This window comes from Oryzias melastigma, linkage group LG3, assembly GCF_002922805.2.
Source record: "Oryzias melastigma strain HK-1 linkage group LG3, ASM292280v2, whole genome shotgun sequence".
NCBI lineage: Eukaryota > Metazoa > Chordata > Actinopteri > Beloniformes > Adrianichthyidae > Oryzias > Oryzias melastigma.
The window spans coordinates 18,617,684-18,637,145 of record NC_050514.1 but is presented as its reverse complement, the minus strand read 5'-3'; the positions used below and the strand labels follow the sequence as shown (position 1 = coordinate 18,637,145).

The following is a 19,462-nucleotide window of genomic DNA, read 5'->3' as shown; positions in this document are numbered from 1 at the left end:
ACACTCAATAGCTGTTGTACAAAAAAAGTGAGGGAGGTTGTAATACAGTAAGGATACCACAATTCTGGATTAAAAACCAAACGGTATGTTACACCATTAAACTAAATTGTGGGAATAGTGAATTGTTGCATCGTGCATAAGTGTATGTAAAAGTCACTTGACTACTAACCTTAAAGTTGTACATTGGTGAAACATAGTAAAAGAGCAACAAAGATATGTTATTAAAATAATGGAACTTGGAAAATTGAAATTCTATCAAAAGCTGGAAGTAAGCTAATGAAAATGTATTTCTATTTCTCCCCATGTGAGTTCATTTATCAGAAAGCTCATATGGGTCATAAACAGTTTTGTTTGTATGTATAAAATGCCATTATTTTAATATATATTTGCTGCTCTTTCACTGCTTTGTGTTTTACCAATGTACAACTTTAAAGCAGTTATGTGACTTTTACTTTTAATCTAGGTTTTTATTTTTTTATTTTTTTTTTTTTTTAAGAGATGTAATGACCTGTCGTCAATGTGTTCCATGCTTGTGTGTTTTACCAATGCGTGAAAAGGAAAACATTCTCCCAGAAAGCACGTTTGTGTTCCAACTTTTGCACTTAAAGGGGGTTTGACTTTAATTTTCTCGGTCACTAAAATAAAACAAGACTACACGAATTTACTTTTTCAAAAGACTTATTTTCTGAAGAGTATTTGCTGCCACCCATTGACTGGGTACGGGGATTAAAAATATATTGCTAGTGAATCGTGAATAGTTCAAGTCCCTCACGGAGCGTGATCATACAGTGGGAGCGACGCCAAGATTTGTTAAATTTGTACGAATGCTCGTGGTAATTTCTAACCCATAGAAGAAGCATCTTCACAAAACTGGAAGTCTTTGTAAAGGTACAATCGTCTATAAATAGTACTTTAATTTGAGAAGCACAAACACTATTAAAGATTATTTATTGCTTGGCATATTGGGAATATTCTTACCCGTTTTATCAGTGCTGAACCAATTTAAATATATATATATATATTCTAAATTTCTAATATTATCACACAGTTTCTTACTTAATTATTCTTTGAATATAAGGAAATAGCTACAATGACAAGAGGCTTTAATTGAGGTGCATATTTTGGAAACTGAAAAAACCGTGAGGACGTAACAGCACCACGGCCGGTTTTTCGACCGCCCCTTTGCTGGGCCTGAAAGCTGTTCACGCTGATGACGTCACTTGTAGAGTTGTCATGGCGTCTTTGGGACTGAAGCTACCGCTACAATCTAGCTAAAAACTGTCGACAGCCTGTATATCGAAATGGAGAAAAATGCGAGCCTGCATCGAGACACCGACGGGAGCTCTTTGTGTGCCACTATTGCGGAACAAATGGGCGACGTTACAACAGTAGGTGGAGTGAAGGGAACAGCCGACAAATACAAGAACAGCGAGGCTCCTCTTACTTTGGTTGACGTTAGTTGTGATACCAGCACCACACATGTTGGTGCACTAAACGCCGTTAGCGATGGTTCCAGTTGTGGGAAACCCGACGTGCCAGAAATGACCGATGTCCTTCCTGTGCGGGAGGACCAGAGGAAAACCAGCAGCACGACCGGACCGTGCTCGGGATCTGTGGATCTGCTCAGCAATGGGATGGGGTTTGAGTCTGTGCTGGCAGAGGACAACCAGGGTGGTGCCTCAAAGTTGGAAAGCGACAAAACAAACGAAGAGGACTGCAATTTGCCAGCTGAGCCCCCAAGTTGTAGAGAAAGCGAACCAACCAAAGTTGCCAAACCTACTCAGTTGTGTCCGGACAATGCAACCACGGCGGGCGTGAAGTTGGGGGGGTCTAGCACCTTATCTGAAGCATTGCCTGGTGGGAGTGACCCTGAACACAGCCTCGGTGGAGAGTCGCGAAGCATAGAATCACTCGAGTCCTTCTCCAACCTCAACTCGTGCCCCAGCTCGGACCTGAACAGCGAGGGGCTGGAGGAGCGGGGGCTCGCGCTGGCCTTGCAGAACGATTACGGAGCTGATGGGACAAAGACTTCCTGTGGAAAAGACCGAGCGGCGGGCCAGTCCATATATCACATTAAATGGATCAAGTGGCGGGAGGAGAACACGCCGGTCATCACGCAGAACGAGAATGGCCCCTGTCCATTACTGGCAATCATGAACGTCCTCATGCTTGCAGGGAAGGTACAGTTTATCATCACTAAACCTAAAAGCACACTGTGATCTGCTGTTCAACATTATATATGATTAACCATCACTAGACATGACAATCGAAGTGTAACGATTCATTTCAGCAGTTTGATTTGTATCATAATTTGTGGCTGACGATACGATTCAGTCGATATTGGTTCATTCTGATCGATCCAATTCGCTGACCTAAAATTCTTGCAAGATATCTTTAGCCAAAAATTCAACTATTATGACCTGGTACTAAACAGTGCAATGGGAGTTTTCCAGACTCCTTGTATTTCTTGCAAGATAATCGGGTTTAAACTAAATATGTGTACTGACAAATAAACAAACAAGAATTAATAGCAAATCTATTCACATTTTAGTTTCAATAAGTTTAGCCTGCTGTTATTTTAATAATACAAACTGAACATTCTTAGAGCATTATACTGGACTGTATGGTCACATGTGTCTCCACACTTTGAACTATAATGATGGTTTGATCATTTTTTGCTGCCATCATGATGGTACTTGGGTCATTTATACGTTATAGTAAAGTATACCATCCGTGCCTCAGTCCAAATGGTCTTTTGCAGTATCAATATAATTGATTTTTTTTTCATTTTGAAGCGATTTATAATGTTTTATAGGTCGATTCAAGTAACCTGCCTCAAAAAGATTGATTTGGTTAGATTTTAGGAATAAATTAACTTATCACACTTCCATAATTTAGGCTTTAGGTATGTATTATTTCAATCTGTGCATACATAAATGTGGATAGTCAATAGAAAGTTTTGCACAGCAGTGTGAGGCAGCGATGAATACTGTATTTGAATTGCAGTGTTTGTTCGATAAATGTGTGCCATTAAACCTCAATGGATGTGCATGTATTTCTCATAGGTTAAGATGCCTCCCATGATGGAAATCATTACTGCGGAGCAGCTAATGGAGTATCTTGGTGAGTCTTTGCATCTCCAACACAAGAGTACATCTTTTATCATCCAAATAGGCGTGTTACCTCACCTAAAGTAGAGCTTCTTGTGGTTTGGTACACGTGCTACAAAACAAAATCCTTACCCACGGAACATGAATCATTTAGCTTGCTTTCGTACAGCAGGCTGTTTGTACTGAACGAGAATTCAAAGCGTGGAGTTTGAGTTCCTATTTGTGTTCATGGTTGCCCATAAAAACCACTGCCGTGAAGTTTTAACATCCTGGTGAACTTTGTGTTTCATGTCATTTCCAGTGAGCAACTTCCAGAGTCAACAGGGGAATCCCCCATGAGCTAGTCTTCTGCTGCTGCAAAGGAAATAGGAGATATCTCTTCACTATGTTTGTGTCCTGCCCCTCGTAACTAAAATAACCCTTCAGGATCAAAACATAGTGCCTTACTAGCAGCAGTTCTTCATCCTTTAGCTCTTTGACTGTCCTTGTAGTATAGGAGTACCCTAATTGCTAGAACTATAATACAACTTTTTGTTAGATTTTGCACTATTTGTCTTTGATGTACAATATAATTCTTGATGAATCAAGTTAGACAGACTGAAGTTAAACGGCTTGTGGAATCCTTTAGCTCCCCTATTTTTCATAACTCCGAGATTTAGAGGACGGCGAGGCTCTGTCTAAAGTGGGTGGTGGTCATCAGTTTGGTGCTCAGCGGTTTGCAGCGTAGGATCAGAGAGATGCTTATATCGAGGGAGGACCTGGTCACAGATTGCAGAGACTGTGCGGTTAAGGGGAAGGAAAATGGGAAGTGAACTGTAGTAATGTAGCGCTTTCCTCATCTTGTTGACAACACAATGCTTTTAACGCACCAAGTAGCATCCACTCACACATCTATGGATCACTTACACTCTTGGAGGGCTCGTCTTTGTCATAGTTTAGCTGTGATTTATAACAATGACTCCTAAAAGAGTGATCTGGGGAGGTCTGGGATGGAGCCATCAAACTTCAGATTTATTGACAGCCAGTCTTGGTGTTGAGTTAGAATGTGTCCAGTGTGGGTAATTTTTTTTTTTTTTTATCTGGGGTAAAACCCTGCAGGAGGAACAGTCTGTTGGACAACCCTAAGTGTGTTAACTGCACCACACCAAAGAGTTCCTGTAATGTTTACTCCATTGGATTCTGTTTGCCAGTCAAGTTGTGTCTCATTATAGTTCAGTTCACACAAAATATATATTTTTAGGTTAATAAAAAGCACCAATTGTTATTTAATACAAATAATTTTAAGTATTCTTATTGTAGCTGTTGTATGTGAGACACACGTGACAGAATCTTCCCACGTTTTCACGTTCCAGTGACGAGACGTTGATGTTATTCCTCTGAGTAAATGTCTGGAAAAAGCGCACGTTGACAGTGAAGTGCAATGCTCCTGCTGCTTCCTGCTAAATTAATGAGCCTCTGGTTATCATTTCTCTAAATCATTTAAAGTAAATGTGTAGTTGTGGAAGTAATAGCACGTTTGTCTTTGCATAGCTTTTCATGCCATAGTTGAAGTAAATTTGAGTTGCAAACAGAAAGTTCGAGAGCCAATCCGATGAGTCTCAGATTTACTTTTTTAAAATCTCACTGTGCTGAGTTGTGTTTAGAGAGCAGAACATTGTATTTTGAATCAGGCTGAAACACAGCAGTGTGCAGACATCCGCTATGCCGCCTGCTGAAGCCAATCAAAGCTCTCAGATGACACCACAGTGGACATAGATCTTCATCGCTGGCACAGGCTCTTCTTGGGAAACGGTCAATGCAAAACGCAGCAGTGAGCAGTAGAACCATCTAAAAGCAGGTTACAGATTCTCTGAACAGCTTAAGCTGCAGGGTGAGCTCATTTAGATATTTTCATTGCTAATCAGTGTTTTCTTAGCATGACTCAACATCTCTGTTTTTCTGCTCTGCAGGTGACTACATTCTGGAGACCAAACCTAAAGAGATATCAGAGGCACAGAGGCTAAACTATGAGCAGGTAAGGCCTGCAGGATTCATTATTAAGCAGACATGTGTTTTTGCTTCTGCATGTGTTTGTGAACTGCTGACTGTTAGCGGTAGATGGAGCGTAAAGCTTTAGGGACAAGCTCACTCCCATTTCTGTTTAACCGTTTAGGTCACAGTTGTGGAAGTTTACCGGCAGCGCTCCTTCTGTTCTGTTCTGTGATCAGTTTAATATATTTACCCAACGTCTGCCTTTTTGAAAGCTCAGACCAATGATGGATTGCAAATTTGCATCGATGTAGTAGAGGTCAGCAGATCTTCATCATCTTAGGTTTTCTATACTATTCCCTGAGTCGCATAAAGAAAACCTCAGAAGACTCAGGGAACAACGAGAGGTCAGGAGTGTCAGATAATGTTGTTTCACATGGCAGCAAATTCTTAGAGACGCATGGCTGGGTTCAGCTTGGGGCTATTACTGAGGCGATGTGTGTGTGGCTTACCATGAAAAGCACTTGGAGATGGAGCCTCATCTCCTTCTTACCATCTCCGCCGCCTGCTGATGTTGTGGGAGGGGCCCTGCCGCTTCTCCTCTTGCACGGCAGCTACACCATTACATCTGTGAATGATCTGAAGCTTCGTTTACTCATCAGTTAGGGAGGATAAAAAAAACCAATGTGCTTTTTCCTTTTTTTAAAGTGAGCTGGAACAGGCTTTTTTAGCAGAAGCTTGGTATTTACCCTCATAAATAAATCAGTGGTGTCCTGAGAATGCATGGGTAGAGTTAGGGAGTGGTTAGAATGAGCACTGCCCTGTTATTATGGAGATCCAGTCCTACACATTATTTTACATGTGGGCGGCGTCATGCCGCTACGCCGTCTGTTTTGGTTGGTGTACACCACATATGGAGATCACAGTGGGCAGGCATAGGAGATACTAGAATATTTATGCCAAACAAATGGTATTTTCCCCTTTAATTTAAAGGGAAAAATCATTTTTTTGTGGCTCAGTTATTTTTTTTATTTTGAAAGAGCTGTAGGACATAGAAGGTTTTTTTTTTACTTCTAAACTCAACTTGGTGGAACATTGTCTGTCATAAAACATAAAAATAGCAGCTGTCTGGCTGCTTTTAGCTTTTGTTACAATTTCACCCTGCAGAGATGGGGAAGAGGGAGGATCGTTTTGATCTTTTGTTTTTAGTGGATCCAGCTCCAGAGGATGATATACAGAATATCCATAATGACTAAAAAAGTGAGTTATTTCCTTTAGAACCATTAGTGGTTTTTCACTAAAATTCAATAATGTAAAACAATAAACTTTGTGGTGTGTTTTAACAATATACAGTCATTCTGTTAAAGGTTAAAAAAAAAGATATTTCATATTGTGAAACCCAGGCTTGTTTGAATGAAAACAGTTGATATCTTGAGTATGATCAATATTTTTTAGACCAGTTAGGCGTAATTGAATGACTTCTGACTCTCTCTCACACTGGTGGAAAAACACTGGACTAAAAAAATATTATTTTTTTCAATTTCTCATACGCTGTTGTTCGAAGTTGTTTACCTTTTGGCAAATTCCATCAGAGGTCCCAATAGCAAATCAGCTTTTGCTGAAATTCACATTTGGTTTGGCAGAGAGTGTTTTCACCGGATGCCCTTCCTGATACAACCCTGTATTTTATCCGGGCTGGGGACCGACACAGGGAGACCCCGACTCAGGCGCCCTTGTGACTACATAGATGGGCAGTAGTGTGAAGGGTCTTGCTTAGGGACTCGCAATGGAATAAGCTCATCACACCCCTTGGAAAACGAACCCTGGTTTCCCATGCTCCAGTCCTGCAGGTGGCCAACTGAGCCATCCAACCACTAGATGCTGTTGTTTGAAGTACCAACATAGATCTTAACTACACTGTTTGAAAATGTTTCACTGTTTCCATAAGAATTGTATAGCTTGAAATGATTGGTAGTCTGCTTAGAGGTACTTCAATGCTTATTCAGTTTCTATGATCTCTTTAACTGTTGCTTGATTTAAACATTTCAAAAAGTTCAACAATTGAGCCTTGATCAGCACATTTTATATAACTGGTTCTTATGACGTGCAGAACTGACTCAATCTTGGAATAGAATGCTTAGTTTGAAATAAGGTTGACGAGCATTAGACACATTCAACTGAATCAAAACATACTGTAGGGCAGAGGCATTTATAGAGGTCCAAGTACGACCCACATTGTGGAGTTGCAGCCTTGCAAAGTAAAATCTTTTTTTGGCAGTGTGAGAAGATAAGATTCTCTCAAATCAAAACCTATTTTCTTTTAGAATAGTGATGTTGCAGCTCAGTGGAGTCGGGCCTCTCTTAGGGTTCCACTCCCCAGCTCAACCGTCTTTGTGTTCTTGGACAAAGACACCTAAACCCACATGGATCCTCAATTGTAAGAAAACTGTAACATGCTCTAGTTGAAAAGTTCTGGTAAGATGTGTGTGGTTACTTCATGGGAAGTTTCGGTGGGATGTTAAAAGAAACCTCACATCCATGTGGGAACCAAATGTCTCCCACATATCATATTCTGCCAGCAACCTGTTTGTTGCAGCTTTTCTGCATACTGATACACTTGGAACGGAACGAAACAAAGGAAGAGAGGAGCAGAGAGTCTAGACGCTCAAAGCAAAAACACTGGAAGGCCTCCAGCTGAGTTCTGCTCGAACGCTACATTGCAGAGATGCACGCAGTTCAAGGCGAGGTGAAGAAGAGGGATGCAGTCGTTCATAGTTTGGTTTTTCAGCACTCATCTGCTGGTGGGGCGAGACTTGTACACAGAGCTAACCAGCAGATCTGCTCACAGATGATCCAGCTGCAGTTTTTTTGTTTTTGTTGTTTTTAACGTCAAAGCTCAGCACACCAATCATAGGGTCAGGACTGCTCACCGGGTATGGGACAAGATTGACAATAAAGATCACCACTGCAGTCATTCAAGGAAGAATACTTTCTGAAAGCAAACGATTCCTTTAAACACTGGAGTCAGAATAGACGCTAAAGCACAAAAAACCCTGAAGAACTCCCACCTGCACCAGTTTGGGAGAGTTCAAATTTCAGTGAGCTTGGCTCTCTGGGTTTAGCTGGGAGCCATTCTTAATGACAGAATGTAATTCCAGCTGAGGTTGAGAGGCATCCGGAAAACTAGCTTCTGGGGCTCAATGCATGAACCGCATTGCTTCTTTCATTGGGTTCTGAGTTGTGGTAGGTACATACACGCATTCAGTGCTATCGGATCAGGTCATAGTTGCATATAATCAATGTACATAGTATTATAAATTAATTTTTTTATTGCCGAATTATACAGAAAAATGTAACAAAAGGATTTAAAATGTCTACCTTTTCTTTTAATTTGTTAAAAAGAGACAAAAAAGATACTTTTTCTATCAGTTTGAATGCTTGATGTAAGTTGCACACTTTTTCCATCATATATTTTCAACTGTTCCATAAAGAGATACGCAGATTGCTGGATCTAAACTTTAGGATTTTAAAGGCCAGTTGTTATATTGAAAGAAAAATATTTGTCTAGCTACTACATGCGTTTGGAATCACTTTTGAGTTCAGAATGGTCTTCAGCAGATTCAGATCTAATACTTTTGTAATCAACTTTCTGTAACAGATTCTTCTTCATTCTACTGCCTGGATTGTTTCAGTGAATGTAAAATGAAGTTTAGCATTATTTTTCTGAGTTAAGAGACCACTTCACTGAAAAAAGAAATTACTTCTGGAGGCACCATATGTTGCTCTAAACCCTGGTGCTTTAAGGGTTACATTTTTGATTTGATGAACTGCCATACAGAAAGATGCTGGAGTTAAAGCCATATGTTTAAACCAGCTGGATGGTACATGTCACTGTCGTTGTTCCTTTATTAGAAGACAGTTAAAAGCACTTATTCTATGTGAAAGCTCAAAGTTAAGGCACCTTTACAGATGTCTTTTTTTAAAATATTTTTTCTGGGTTATATTTTTTTTTCTAAATTTATTTGATCCAATTTACACTATTATCCTTTGGAGAAAAAAATTAATTACAGTTTAAATACTTTTTTTTAAGGTACCTTTAACTTAATTCTTGTCCAGATGTTGCTTTTGGTTAATATTTAATATGTAGCATATATATACACATACAAAAAATGTAAAAAAAAAATGCAACTGTAAGTGTTCACTGTAGATTTAGGTGAAAGATGATTATACAATCGAAGAGGAGAATGTCTTAAAGTTTCAGCTGAAAAACCTTTCCGTTAACACAGACCTGACTGGGTTTATTTAATTTATTTTTTAAATTTGTGTTTGTATTTAATATTAAGTTAGAAAATTAGAGAGAATTTATTGACATTTCTCGAATATTTTAAAATAAGTAGACGTATAGTTACTTTACAACAAGTGCAGATACTGTTCCTGTTCACCACGGCCTATTTTATTTAGTTTAGAGCCAGATTATATCTGAGACTACTTAAAAAATATCAGCATATTTCTAAGTTATTTTTTTTTTTTAATTCTTTAAAAAATCTGTCTGCAGGTAAAATAGCAAAAATGTTCATCTCAACCTTTTTTTTTTCTTTTTTTGCTTTGGTTGCATTTGTTGTGTTGGTACAGTGTTTACATTTTCACGGTTTTCCTTTCCTTCACAGTGTCAGAGCTCTGCTAATCCACAGCAGCTGTTGTGAGTTTGTTTTGCTACAGGGATTTGTCAGGAGGGAGTGTTATATGAAAATGTCAGTGCATGCCTTCCTCTCTAATTTGGATGTAAAGGTGTTTTATTTAAAGGGTAAAGCTGTAAAGTTGAACTTTTCAACTGCTGCAAGTAAACAGTGAAACTTGTCGACTGACTTATCCATAAAGTTGAATAGAGTTTGAGTTCATAGTCGCTTTAGAGATCAAAGTATTGTCTCAATCACAGAAAATGTAGCGTTTTCTCTTTTATTTTGTACCCAGAACATACACTTGAGAATAGTTACGCCTGTTCAGATGAGCAGTAACTCAAGTGAAAGGTAGTGAGTATATTCAGATTGTTCCTCCTGATGCTGTTCTCACTCACCTTGTACCTGCATTGTTTTTCTTTTCTCCAAGAACATGAGTGACGCCATGGCAGTGCTGCATAAGCTGCAGACGGGTCTGGATGTCAATGTGAAGTTCACGGGCGTGCGGGTCTTTGAGTACACCCCTGAATGCATCGTCTTTGATCTGCTTGACATCCCTCTTTACCACGGGTGGCTGGTTGACCCTCAGGTGAGATGACTGGGATTCCTTCCCCCTGAAATGCTGCATTATGTTTACTGTTGGCTCAAAAATGCAAATATGCAGATATTCTTGTTTGGGTTGATGAGTCGTTTCAAAATGACACAAAATGTGCTCTTAAGACTTTTTTAAAGTCCCACTCTGATCATGTTTTGATCTTTTGTAAAAGCGTTCCCAGTGGTCTTTTAATTATGATCATGTCATTTTTAATCAAAAATCATTTGTTGTTTTCCAGGACATAGTTTCTACAGTGCAGCAACAGTTCATTAGAAATTCACCTCTGAGTTGTGGGTGTGACCACTGGTGTTACCCGCTCTCCCACTAGCTTACAGCCCCTCACAACCCCTACCTAACATTACAGTGCAACAAAAATGGTGAGCAATATTGGAGCTATCCATCTGTACAGCTCTGAGCCAGATTCCAGCTCAGATGAGAAAATCAAACAAGTACATGGATGTATTTGTTTACAAGTGGATGCATCAGAAAGTAAATCCCTCTAAATGTTTTCAAGTCTGATACCTCAGGTTCATGCTCTCTCGAGGGGCAGTTTCAAGTCAAGTTGTGTCAAGTGGGACTCAAGTCCAAATCACAGTTTATGTCACACATTTAAGCTTTTCCTGTATTTATATCCATAGTCAAAGCAATAAAATCATATTGTCAGTTTCACCACAGAAATCCTCAGGATGAAATCTGGTCCTGAATCAGGCATGAAATGATGATTGTTTATTTAAATTAAAACAATATAGTGCAAAAATAATGAAAACGGTAACATGTGAATTATTTTTAAGCTGTTGTTGTAGAGATGTGCCGTGTTCTTTCCATCTCTAACATATGTTCTGAGTTCTAATGTTTTTCTGAACTCTATGAATGCATTTGGCAGGAATCTATAATGATATTTACTGAAAATAGATTTATACATTTTCTTGCTAAGATACTATTTGGCCCGTGGAAATATCCTAATGCATCCTTCTTTTAGATCATTCAGTTCATTTTCAGAAAAAAGCTCTCAGCCGCAGGAATTAGAGAAAATGTGAGCACTGCAGTATGAAACTGGATGTTATCCAGTCTTCCTTCATCAATTGGTTTAAAAATAATCTTATTGGACGACTTGCATGCCGTTAGACTCTAATATTACACCAGGCATCCCTAAAATTAAAAACTGTTATGTTTGGATTCCTTCTGGGTCACAGTGACAAGTTTTACCTAAAAGAACTTGTGTTTTTTTTCTAGCACTAGTAGGTTAATGTCAGATATTTTTAGGAGGAATGGGGGGCACATCTCATTTGCTGAATGTCCCAAACCTTGTAGAAGCAAGTATTGGGGCAACCCCCACTAATTACAAATTGTAGAATTTACATCAAATATATAAAAAGAAAAAGCTATAACTTTTTTTCTGCTTCGAGTTTGAATAAAGCCATAATAGCTTAAAATAAATCAGTCACCAAAACATTTAGCAAATGCTCTTTCTCACAGTGCTTTATCTTTTGTTTGCAGATGCAGGACATTGTTAAAGCGGTGGGCAACTGCAGCTACAACCAGCTGGTAGAGAAGATAATATCCTGCAAACAGTCGGACAACAGTGAGCTGGCAGGAGAAGGTGAGAGCTTTGTTTTCAGTGCTTCTCCATGGAAAAGTTGTGCTTCTAAAATTAAAGTGGAATAAAACACGCACTTATAAGTGAATGACAACATGTTCTTGTAGCATTTTTTTCCCACAATGGAGGACATGTCTAAGGAAAATTAAGATTAAAATTGCATTTCTGAGTATTTATTTATTCGAATTGTGGTGAACCAGGAGCAGACAAAATGATGTCATTTGAAAGAGCTTGTAGTTGTGACATACAAACTAAAATCGGCAGCCTACAAGCTTTGTGCTCCGCTCCATTCTGATGCATCCACTTGCAGACAAAAAGATCCATGTATGTTTTTGTTTTTCATCGTCCCAAAACTGTACGGCTGGATAACTCCAATGTTGCTCAGGATTTTGTCACTCCAGTAATGTTAGGTTGGAGTAAGAATTCCCACCAATGTTATTTATTCATATTTTTGATCATTTAATGATTTTCATTGTATTTCTGTACTTATGGTTAGGGCAAACTTATTGAAAGTTTGGTTTATTCAATTAACAATTCTGAGTTCTAACAAAACTAATCTCAGAACTTTGTAAATCACCTGCCAAAAATAAAAGCTCTATTTCACCCACTTGACTTCAAGAGTTAAAAAAAATACTACATAATAATAATTTATTATTCTATTTCATACGAAATCAGAACATAAAAAGTTTTTTTAACATATCACTCATTTCCAGATGTTTTTATTGTGTCAACAAAATTTAGATTGATATTTTTTTCTTTAGGCATTGTAGCTGAGCAGTTCCTGAGCAGCACAGCCACCCAGCTGACGTACCACGGCTTGTGTGAACTCACATCCACTGTCCAGGAGGGAGAGCTCTGCGTGTTTTTCAGGAATAACCACTTCAGCACTATGATCAAACACAAGGTACCCACTGAACATGGGGATTATATATTCACAGTAACAAGTTCTACTACCTTGTGAGGTTGTCATAATAATTACAATCCTGGTAAAAGTTTATCACAGATGTAGCAGAAATTTAAAAGGGCTTAGGGAGTAAACATTTGTCCTTCCAGTTTGGGATGAGGATCTTCATCTTTTTAAATAAGTTATGTAATTTTTTTAAGCAGGTTTTGGGATTCAAGCAAAAGTCTTTCATAAAAACTTGGCACCTAAAGGAATACAATTAATTTGTGTGAAGTAAATGTGTAAAAACAGCGTCCAGCTTGATTTTCAAAGACTCGCCAAATGATATGCAGCAGTTTATTCTGTAAAAATAATGATTCATTTTTATAAAATCAATCCATCAAACCTGTGACCCACCTGCTTGACACAAAACTGCTGTGGTTCTGGCAGTAGAAGTTTTCATTTTGAATATCACGACCTTTGATGAGACTCAAACAAAACCGATTTTAATCATAGAGCTCATTTATGGAGATCTGTATACATTCACTGTCATTCTTTCAGGGCCAGCTGTACCTTCTGGTTACAGACCAGGGGTTCCTGACAGAAGAGAAGGTTGTTTGGGAGAGTTTGCACAACGTCGATGGAGATGGGAACTTCTGTGATTCTGAGTTCCGGTTACGGCCTCCCTCCGATCCAGAGACGGTATACCACGGCCAGCAGGATCAGATAGATCAGGTCTGAGCATTGCACCGGCAAGAGTAGCAGAACCAGAAATATTTTTAGGATAATCTTTAGTTTCCAGAGAAATATTGGCTGTTTAATGAAGTCTGTACTCCATGAAAAGCATTTCTAAACCCATAATGTGTCCAATGGAGAAGATTCTAAACTTCATGGAGCACATCTACATGATACAGATTTTATGACTCTAAACGAAACAATCAAGAGTTAAGAGAAAGTTAGAGAATTTAAAACCATTTGTGTACCTTTCTCATTTTGTTTTCAGGACTATCTGATGGCACTGTCACTACAGCAGGAGCAGCAAAGCCAGGACCTGCAGTGGGAGCAGCTCCCTGAAGCCATCAGCGACCTCGAACTGGCAAAAAAGCTACAAGAAGAGGAAGACCGACGAGCCTCACAGTTCTATCAGGAGCAGGAACAGGAGCAGGCGGCAGCTGCTGGACATGCACAGGTAGCAAGGATGATGGGACAGGTGTTTTTTTTTGTTATTGAAGCAGAGTTTGGATTGTTGTGGAACAGATTTTGCAATTCTACAGAACAAAAATCGAATATATGTTCATCCAGAAGCATCTGGGCTTGTAAATAACAATAGCGGTAGAGTTTTTATTAGGTTTGGAACAGTGATGTCGTTATGAGGAACAGTCTGGGTGTAGTTGGGCCGGAGCGCTCCAGTAACTCTACGATTGATCACGTTAGGCCCACAGGATTATTGGTTTGGCACTTTTTTTAAAATAACTTCTAAACTTCAGTGATGAACTTTATGACCATTTTGTCTTCATCTTATAAGTGCTTGTTATGATCCCTAAAATGAAGAGTAAAGTTTGCTGAGGAGAAGGAAGCATTATTGCTAGAGCAAGAATGTAGTGTGAAATAAGTGAAAAAAAAAACAAATCTGTGAAAACTGAAGTCTCCAACTCTGTGCATGTGGCCGTTCCATAAATTGTGCAATAAATAAAAGAAAAACTTTGTTTAAATATTTACAGGCAGCTTTTTGAAGAGAAGAATAATGTCATTCTGCCAGACAAGAACCCTTAAACCTAAAAGATGCATGAGTGCATCAAAAAATGACAAAAACAAGTTTATTTTACTCTGTCAACAAAAGAAAATTAAAGGTCACATTTAAACGTTTCTCTTTCCACTGCTGCAAGATTGAAATAGTACAACTCCAAGCAGAGTACAAGTAATTGAGGATTGTATTCATCTCACATGCAGTCGTAATTAAACATACTGCTGTATTTATTTGTAAATTCTAAAAAAAAGGCATTTTAAACGACGCGTTTAAAATTGTTTACGTGTTAAAGCACATGTACGTGTGTTACGCCTCTTCATCAGATACACCCCTGGAAAAGACTCATAATCCCGACTAATCTCTACAGAGGCGACCAGATTAAAGTCAGTATTACAGTTCTGAGATCTTGATCCCTAAAGGCGGCCCTGTATGAACAACAAACAAGTGTACGGTTGTCAAAACACAAAAGTCCCTGCGAAACGTTAAACATTATGTCCTTTTGGTTAAAAGAAGTGGGTCCAACCCCCTTTCAGTACACGGTTCAAGTGTAAGCAAGATTTTGATTTTTTTTGGCAATTTGTTTTTTTCGCAGGATTTGGATTCTTTTAGTGATAGAACTTTTAAAATGTCTCTCATAATTGAACTCTATTTGATGTTTTCTGTCTTGTTTGCACAGCAGGGCCAACAGGAGCCTCTGGAGGGAGGTGGCACGCCGAGAGGAAGTGCGGGAGCAGCTGGAGCAGCAGTCGGTGGAGCAAATGCAGCAGCAGCAGCTGGAAACACGTCCAGCCCGGGAAAACAGTCGACAAGCGGGGAGCGTAAAGCCAAGAAGGAGTCAAAAGACAAAGACAAGTGTGTTATTTTGTAACGTACAGCGCGCGCTTGTGTTTTGTCGCTCATCTGTGTGAAAGGAGACAGCAGCTGCGTTCTCCGCGGACTGCACACAGCCGCCACTCAATCGCAAAAAGGAGGTGATTGAGGAGAAAGGTGACCACCAGGATTGGCTTCTTTTCTCCCCCTCCAAACCACCGGTGCCTGCCATCCTTTTTCCTCAGCGGGAAACGGGACATCAGAGGAGAGGACACTGCATAAACAACAACAACAACAACAACTACTACCCCTGATCTTTCATAGAGTAGGCCAAACTTTGTTACAACTCGCACAGTGCACTATATTTGTGAGTGGGGTCAAATTTCTCTGGGGTGCTTTGTTTTATAGCAAAGGAGGAGATAGTTCTTTTTCAACAAAAAAAAATGGAAAAAATACAATAATTGAAGTTTTCATCGTCGCAGCTTATAAGCTCCTGCATATGCACCAACATTTAAAGGGTTAGAAAGATCCGTGTAGTTCTCAGTTCTGCCAAGACTCATGTTTATTTATCACACGTAGCTTTATGAAGATTATTTTTATTTTTTATTTGGAGAACGGATTATTTTATAAATATCTTGTCTGTTGGAAATCGGTCAAAAACACCACACATCTCCGTCTCTAGAACACTACAGTTAATGCAAGATGGCTGCCACACACTGCAGCTGTGACAAACTGAGCTAATCACAGCTAGCCCTGTTCAGATTTGCCTTACCGATGTATAGCAGTATTGTATAATGCTCTGTCTGAATGTGAACGCGTGCTAGTTTTCATGTGTGGTGTGAAGTATGCTGGATGTGACGGTGTACGTGGCTCATTTATTGTGCATTCTAGGTGCAACAAGTTTCAGTTTGGAAATAGCCAAATGCTTTGTGCTATATAAGTTCAGCTTCACAGACATTTGATGTCTTTTTATTTTTGTGGATCCATCTCTCAATTTTTTATTTTTTGTGAAACATAAGCTTTTTGCGGGTTGCATTTTTTTTTCTTTAAGTGTTAATGATAACTCAAAAGGCCCTTGTCGTTCGCTCAGCCTCCTCTGGAGCTCCTGTGTTCTATAATTTCCTCCACAAAAAGAAGTTGCAGAATAAATCTGCAACAGAAAGATCTTGTGGGTCTTTGTCGAATAGTAAGAACCTTCATTGTGAAGAGCAGTTGATCTGAGAAATCCTTTCAGGAGACGTTTTATTGTTTGACTCCACCAAGATCATTGAAATATTAACTAGAAGCTGTTCTATTATTCAAAAAGACTCTTTATAATCAGGGTTCACTGCCGAGCTTTTTTTTTTTCCCTTTGTCACACATCTGTGTGCTGAACGGCGGTGATGATGGGGTGTCATCAGAGTTCATGATTCAGAAGGAAGCCACTGCTTTAGAGCAGATATGGAAAAGCAAATTCACAAATGTAGCCACGCATAGTATTATTTAAGCTTGCCAATTAATAAGTTCTCATTCTCTCGCATCTTCATCCAGATATTTAAGATCCAGCGTCTCCACGTGAGTGTGTGGAAGTTCTTCTAAGCCTCACCTGAGAAATGGAGCAGCAAAAAGTTAATTTCCAAATTCTGAGGCAACACTTTCAAGCTAGCGTTTCACTCCAGCACGGTGTACATATTGACGTCACGCCTTGTGTTTCTTTTCGTGCCATTATCGTACCATGAGACTGCCTCTGGAGACACTTTCTGCACATTCCAGCTGGATGCCTTGACTCATGCTCTATAGACGACATTCAGTGCTCATAAAAGGGTTTTGCATTATTTTTGGTTAGTTGGAATAACCAGTACAAAGACAGAAAAGATTTCTCATGGACTCGGTGATAGCAGAGGGTCAGGCTTTGTGGATTTGTCGCTTTAGCGTTTCTCTTCATCCGGGCTATTGTACATTCATTTCAGCATGTTTTATATGGCATAAGGAAACAGGCGTATTTACAAACGGAGACAATCCATACATTTTTCAACACTAGACTGACTCTCAGGCCTTTTGTAAAGGGACAGATTCTTGTGTCTTTTCAGATGCTTTTTATTGGCACAGTTCCTTGGCCTGCAGTCCTTTTCGTAGTCATAACTTTTGGAAATATAGATAGATATATATAAAAACAAACTTTTACACTTTTAAAAAAAACCTAACGCTACATTATTGAAGACCCCGTGTTTTTTTTTGGGCAACTCACTAAAGATACATTGCCTCTCCTTGATGTGTAGTAATGATCTTTCAGAGCAGCATGAAGGATTTTGGTAATTATATGCACTTTTCAACTCCATAGCAGTTTTTGATACAGCTTCAAGAAAAAAAAGAACACTGTATATTGGTGGAGTTTTTTGTTATTTTTGCCTCATTAAATAGACATATATAAAACATTCCAGTACAAGTTTAATAATGACAATTTAGTTTGTATATCTTACGTTGTGTTTGTAGGGGCTTTTCAATAGAGTTGTAGTGATACCATGACCCTTGTTTTTCCTGTTTTTAAATGTATGACTGCATTGGTTCAATGTTCTCTCACTATTTGCCAGATTTCTCCAGTTTTGTTTTGATTTTTTTAAACCCGTTTGCTTCTCGCCCGACCCCCGTGATGAAATGATCAGAAAGCTGTTGTGTGTTCTTGGTGTCTCAAAGTGGTTTCTTTGTAAAAGTGATGGTCGGGTAAGTTCTGTGAAAACTAAAGTCTTTTGATTGAGGCGGTTGTTGGAACATGGAGGTTCTGTCATTGGTTCTGCACTGTTACATTGATATGCACTAACCGAGGAAAGAGACATACCTCTTTTTCTACAGGACATAAATCATGCGAGTCTAGACGCTAAAACTGCAAGAGGATTTAAGGGAAAAAAGTCTCTCGTGTGTTGGTTGTAACTGCTTGTCAGCTGAAAGAACAATAGTGGTTTATTAAAGAAGGGAAGGCCTGTCTAAATATTTTGCTTTAATTAAATTAGTTTATTGTGTTAATTTAATAGAACTTGCTGCAATTTGTAAAAGTATTCCTCTACCAGTTTAAAGATTTAAAAAAAAAAAAGTCCAAAGTTGCAACATATGGATGAAACGACTAGATTTTTTGCATTATTTCAAGCTAAAAAGAAAAACAAATTTGGTAGAAAAAGATACAGTAGAGCTGCACTTCCAACCCCAGTTTTACTGTGTTTTCCCAAAAAAATTCCAAACTCCTCAAAGATGAAACATAAAGCAGCTCCTGTTTTTGACTTGGATATACAATAGCAGAGAAACACCGTCTTCAGACACATCCAGGAAAGGCCGTCTTTTCTCCAATGCAGAATCAAACTCCTGGATTTGACTTTGTGAAGTTGTGTCAGTGTGGAATTGGAAAATCTACAAAACGCCCTTCTTGTGTTTATAGTTGACCTGAACAATCAAAGGGAACGTGCTTGTGAATATGGAAGGTAAATCATTTTGTGTCATCATTGTTCATCTATTTACATAAATGACCAAATAATGTATGTAGCCTTTCACATTATAGTCACATATTGTATATAGTTAAATATATATATATATATGTATAAAACAAAATGCCTTATAGACGAGGGACATTCAACCTGATTAGAAGTTACCTGGATAATAAAAAACTAAAATAAACTGCTGGTTGTCATTATTGAATATTTCACAGTTTGCACATTTGTAATGTTTTTTGGAACATTTTGACTGATCGGTATGTAAAAACTCCACATGGAAGAGAAATTTAACAAGTAATCCACATTATTGGATAAGATGCGCAGCAGGTAAGTCCTAACACCCGTTTTAACTTTTCTTTAGTCTTCTTTTAGGACTGCAAAAACTCAAATGTTGGGACTTGTGGAATTGAAGTAATGATACCTAAACTTGTTATAAACGTCTTAAACAAGGTCTAGAGAACAAATGATCAAACCATAACTGATTTCCTGAAGATTAAAATGCTTTTTAATAAAAGGAATTTGGGCTCTTATCCATTTAGACAGAAGTTCTCCCTTGAACATCTCGCATAAATGCTAATGATTTACACAACATTTATCAAACTTTACACAATTTCAAGC

General features: G+C 38.7%; 1 protein-coding gene across 2 annotated transcripts; it reads left to right on the top strand.

Moving 5' to 3' along the window:
* Positions 1-1,185: 1,185 nt before the first annotated feature.
* Positions 1,186-19,028, top strand: mindy2 (MINDY lysine 48 deubiquitinase 2). Of its 2 annotated transcripts, none has more exons than XM_024295425.2 (9): positions 1,186-2,180; positions 3,066-3,123; positions 5,060-5,124; positions 10,185-10,343; positions 11,847-11,949; positions 12,708-12,850; positions 13,391-13,564; positions 13,833-14,018; positions 15,256-19,028. In XM_024295425.2, exons 1-9 carry the CDS (start codon positions 1,302-1,304, stop codon positions 15,442-15,444), a joined length of 1,956 nt encoding a protein of 651 aa, XP_024151193.1. In that variant the 5' UTR covers positions 1,186-1,301; the 3' UTR covers positions 15,445-19,028. The 2 variants fall into 2 exon arrangements, with proteins under 2 accessions (XP_024151193.1, XP_024151192.1); XM_024295424.2 differs by having other exon boundaries at positions 15,253-19,028.
* Positions 19,029-19,462: the final 434 nt, after the last annotated feature.

Coding starts and splice junctions, on each gene's coding strand:
- mindy2 (XM_024295424.2), top strand. CDS start 1,302: ATGGAGAAAAATGCGAGCCTGCATCGAGACACCGACGGGAGCTCTTTG. Junction 12,851..13,390: donor GCACTATGATCAAACACAAG/GTACCCACTGAA, acceptor TCATTCTTTCAG/GGCCAGCTGTACCTTCTGGT. Junction 13,565..13,832: donor AGCAGGATCAGATAGATCAG/GTCTGAGCATTG, acceptor TTTTGTTTTCAG/GACTATCTGATGGCACTGTC.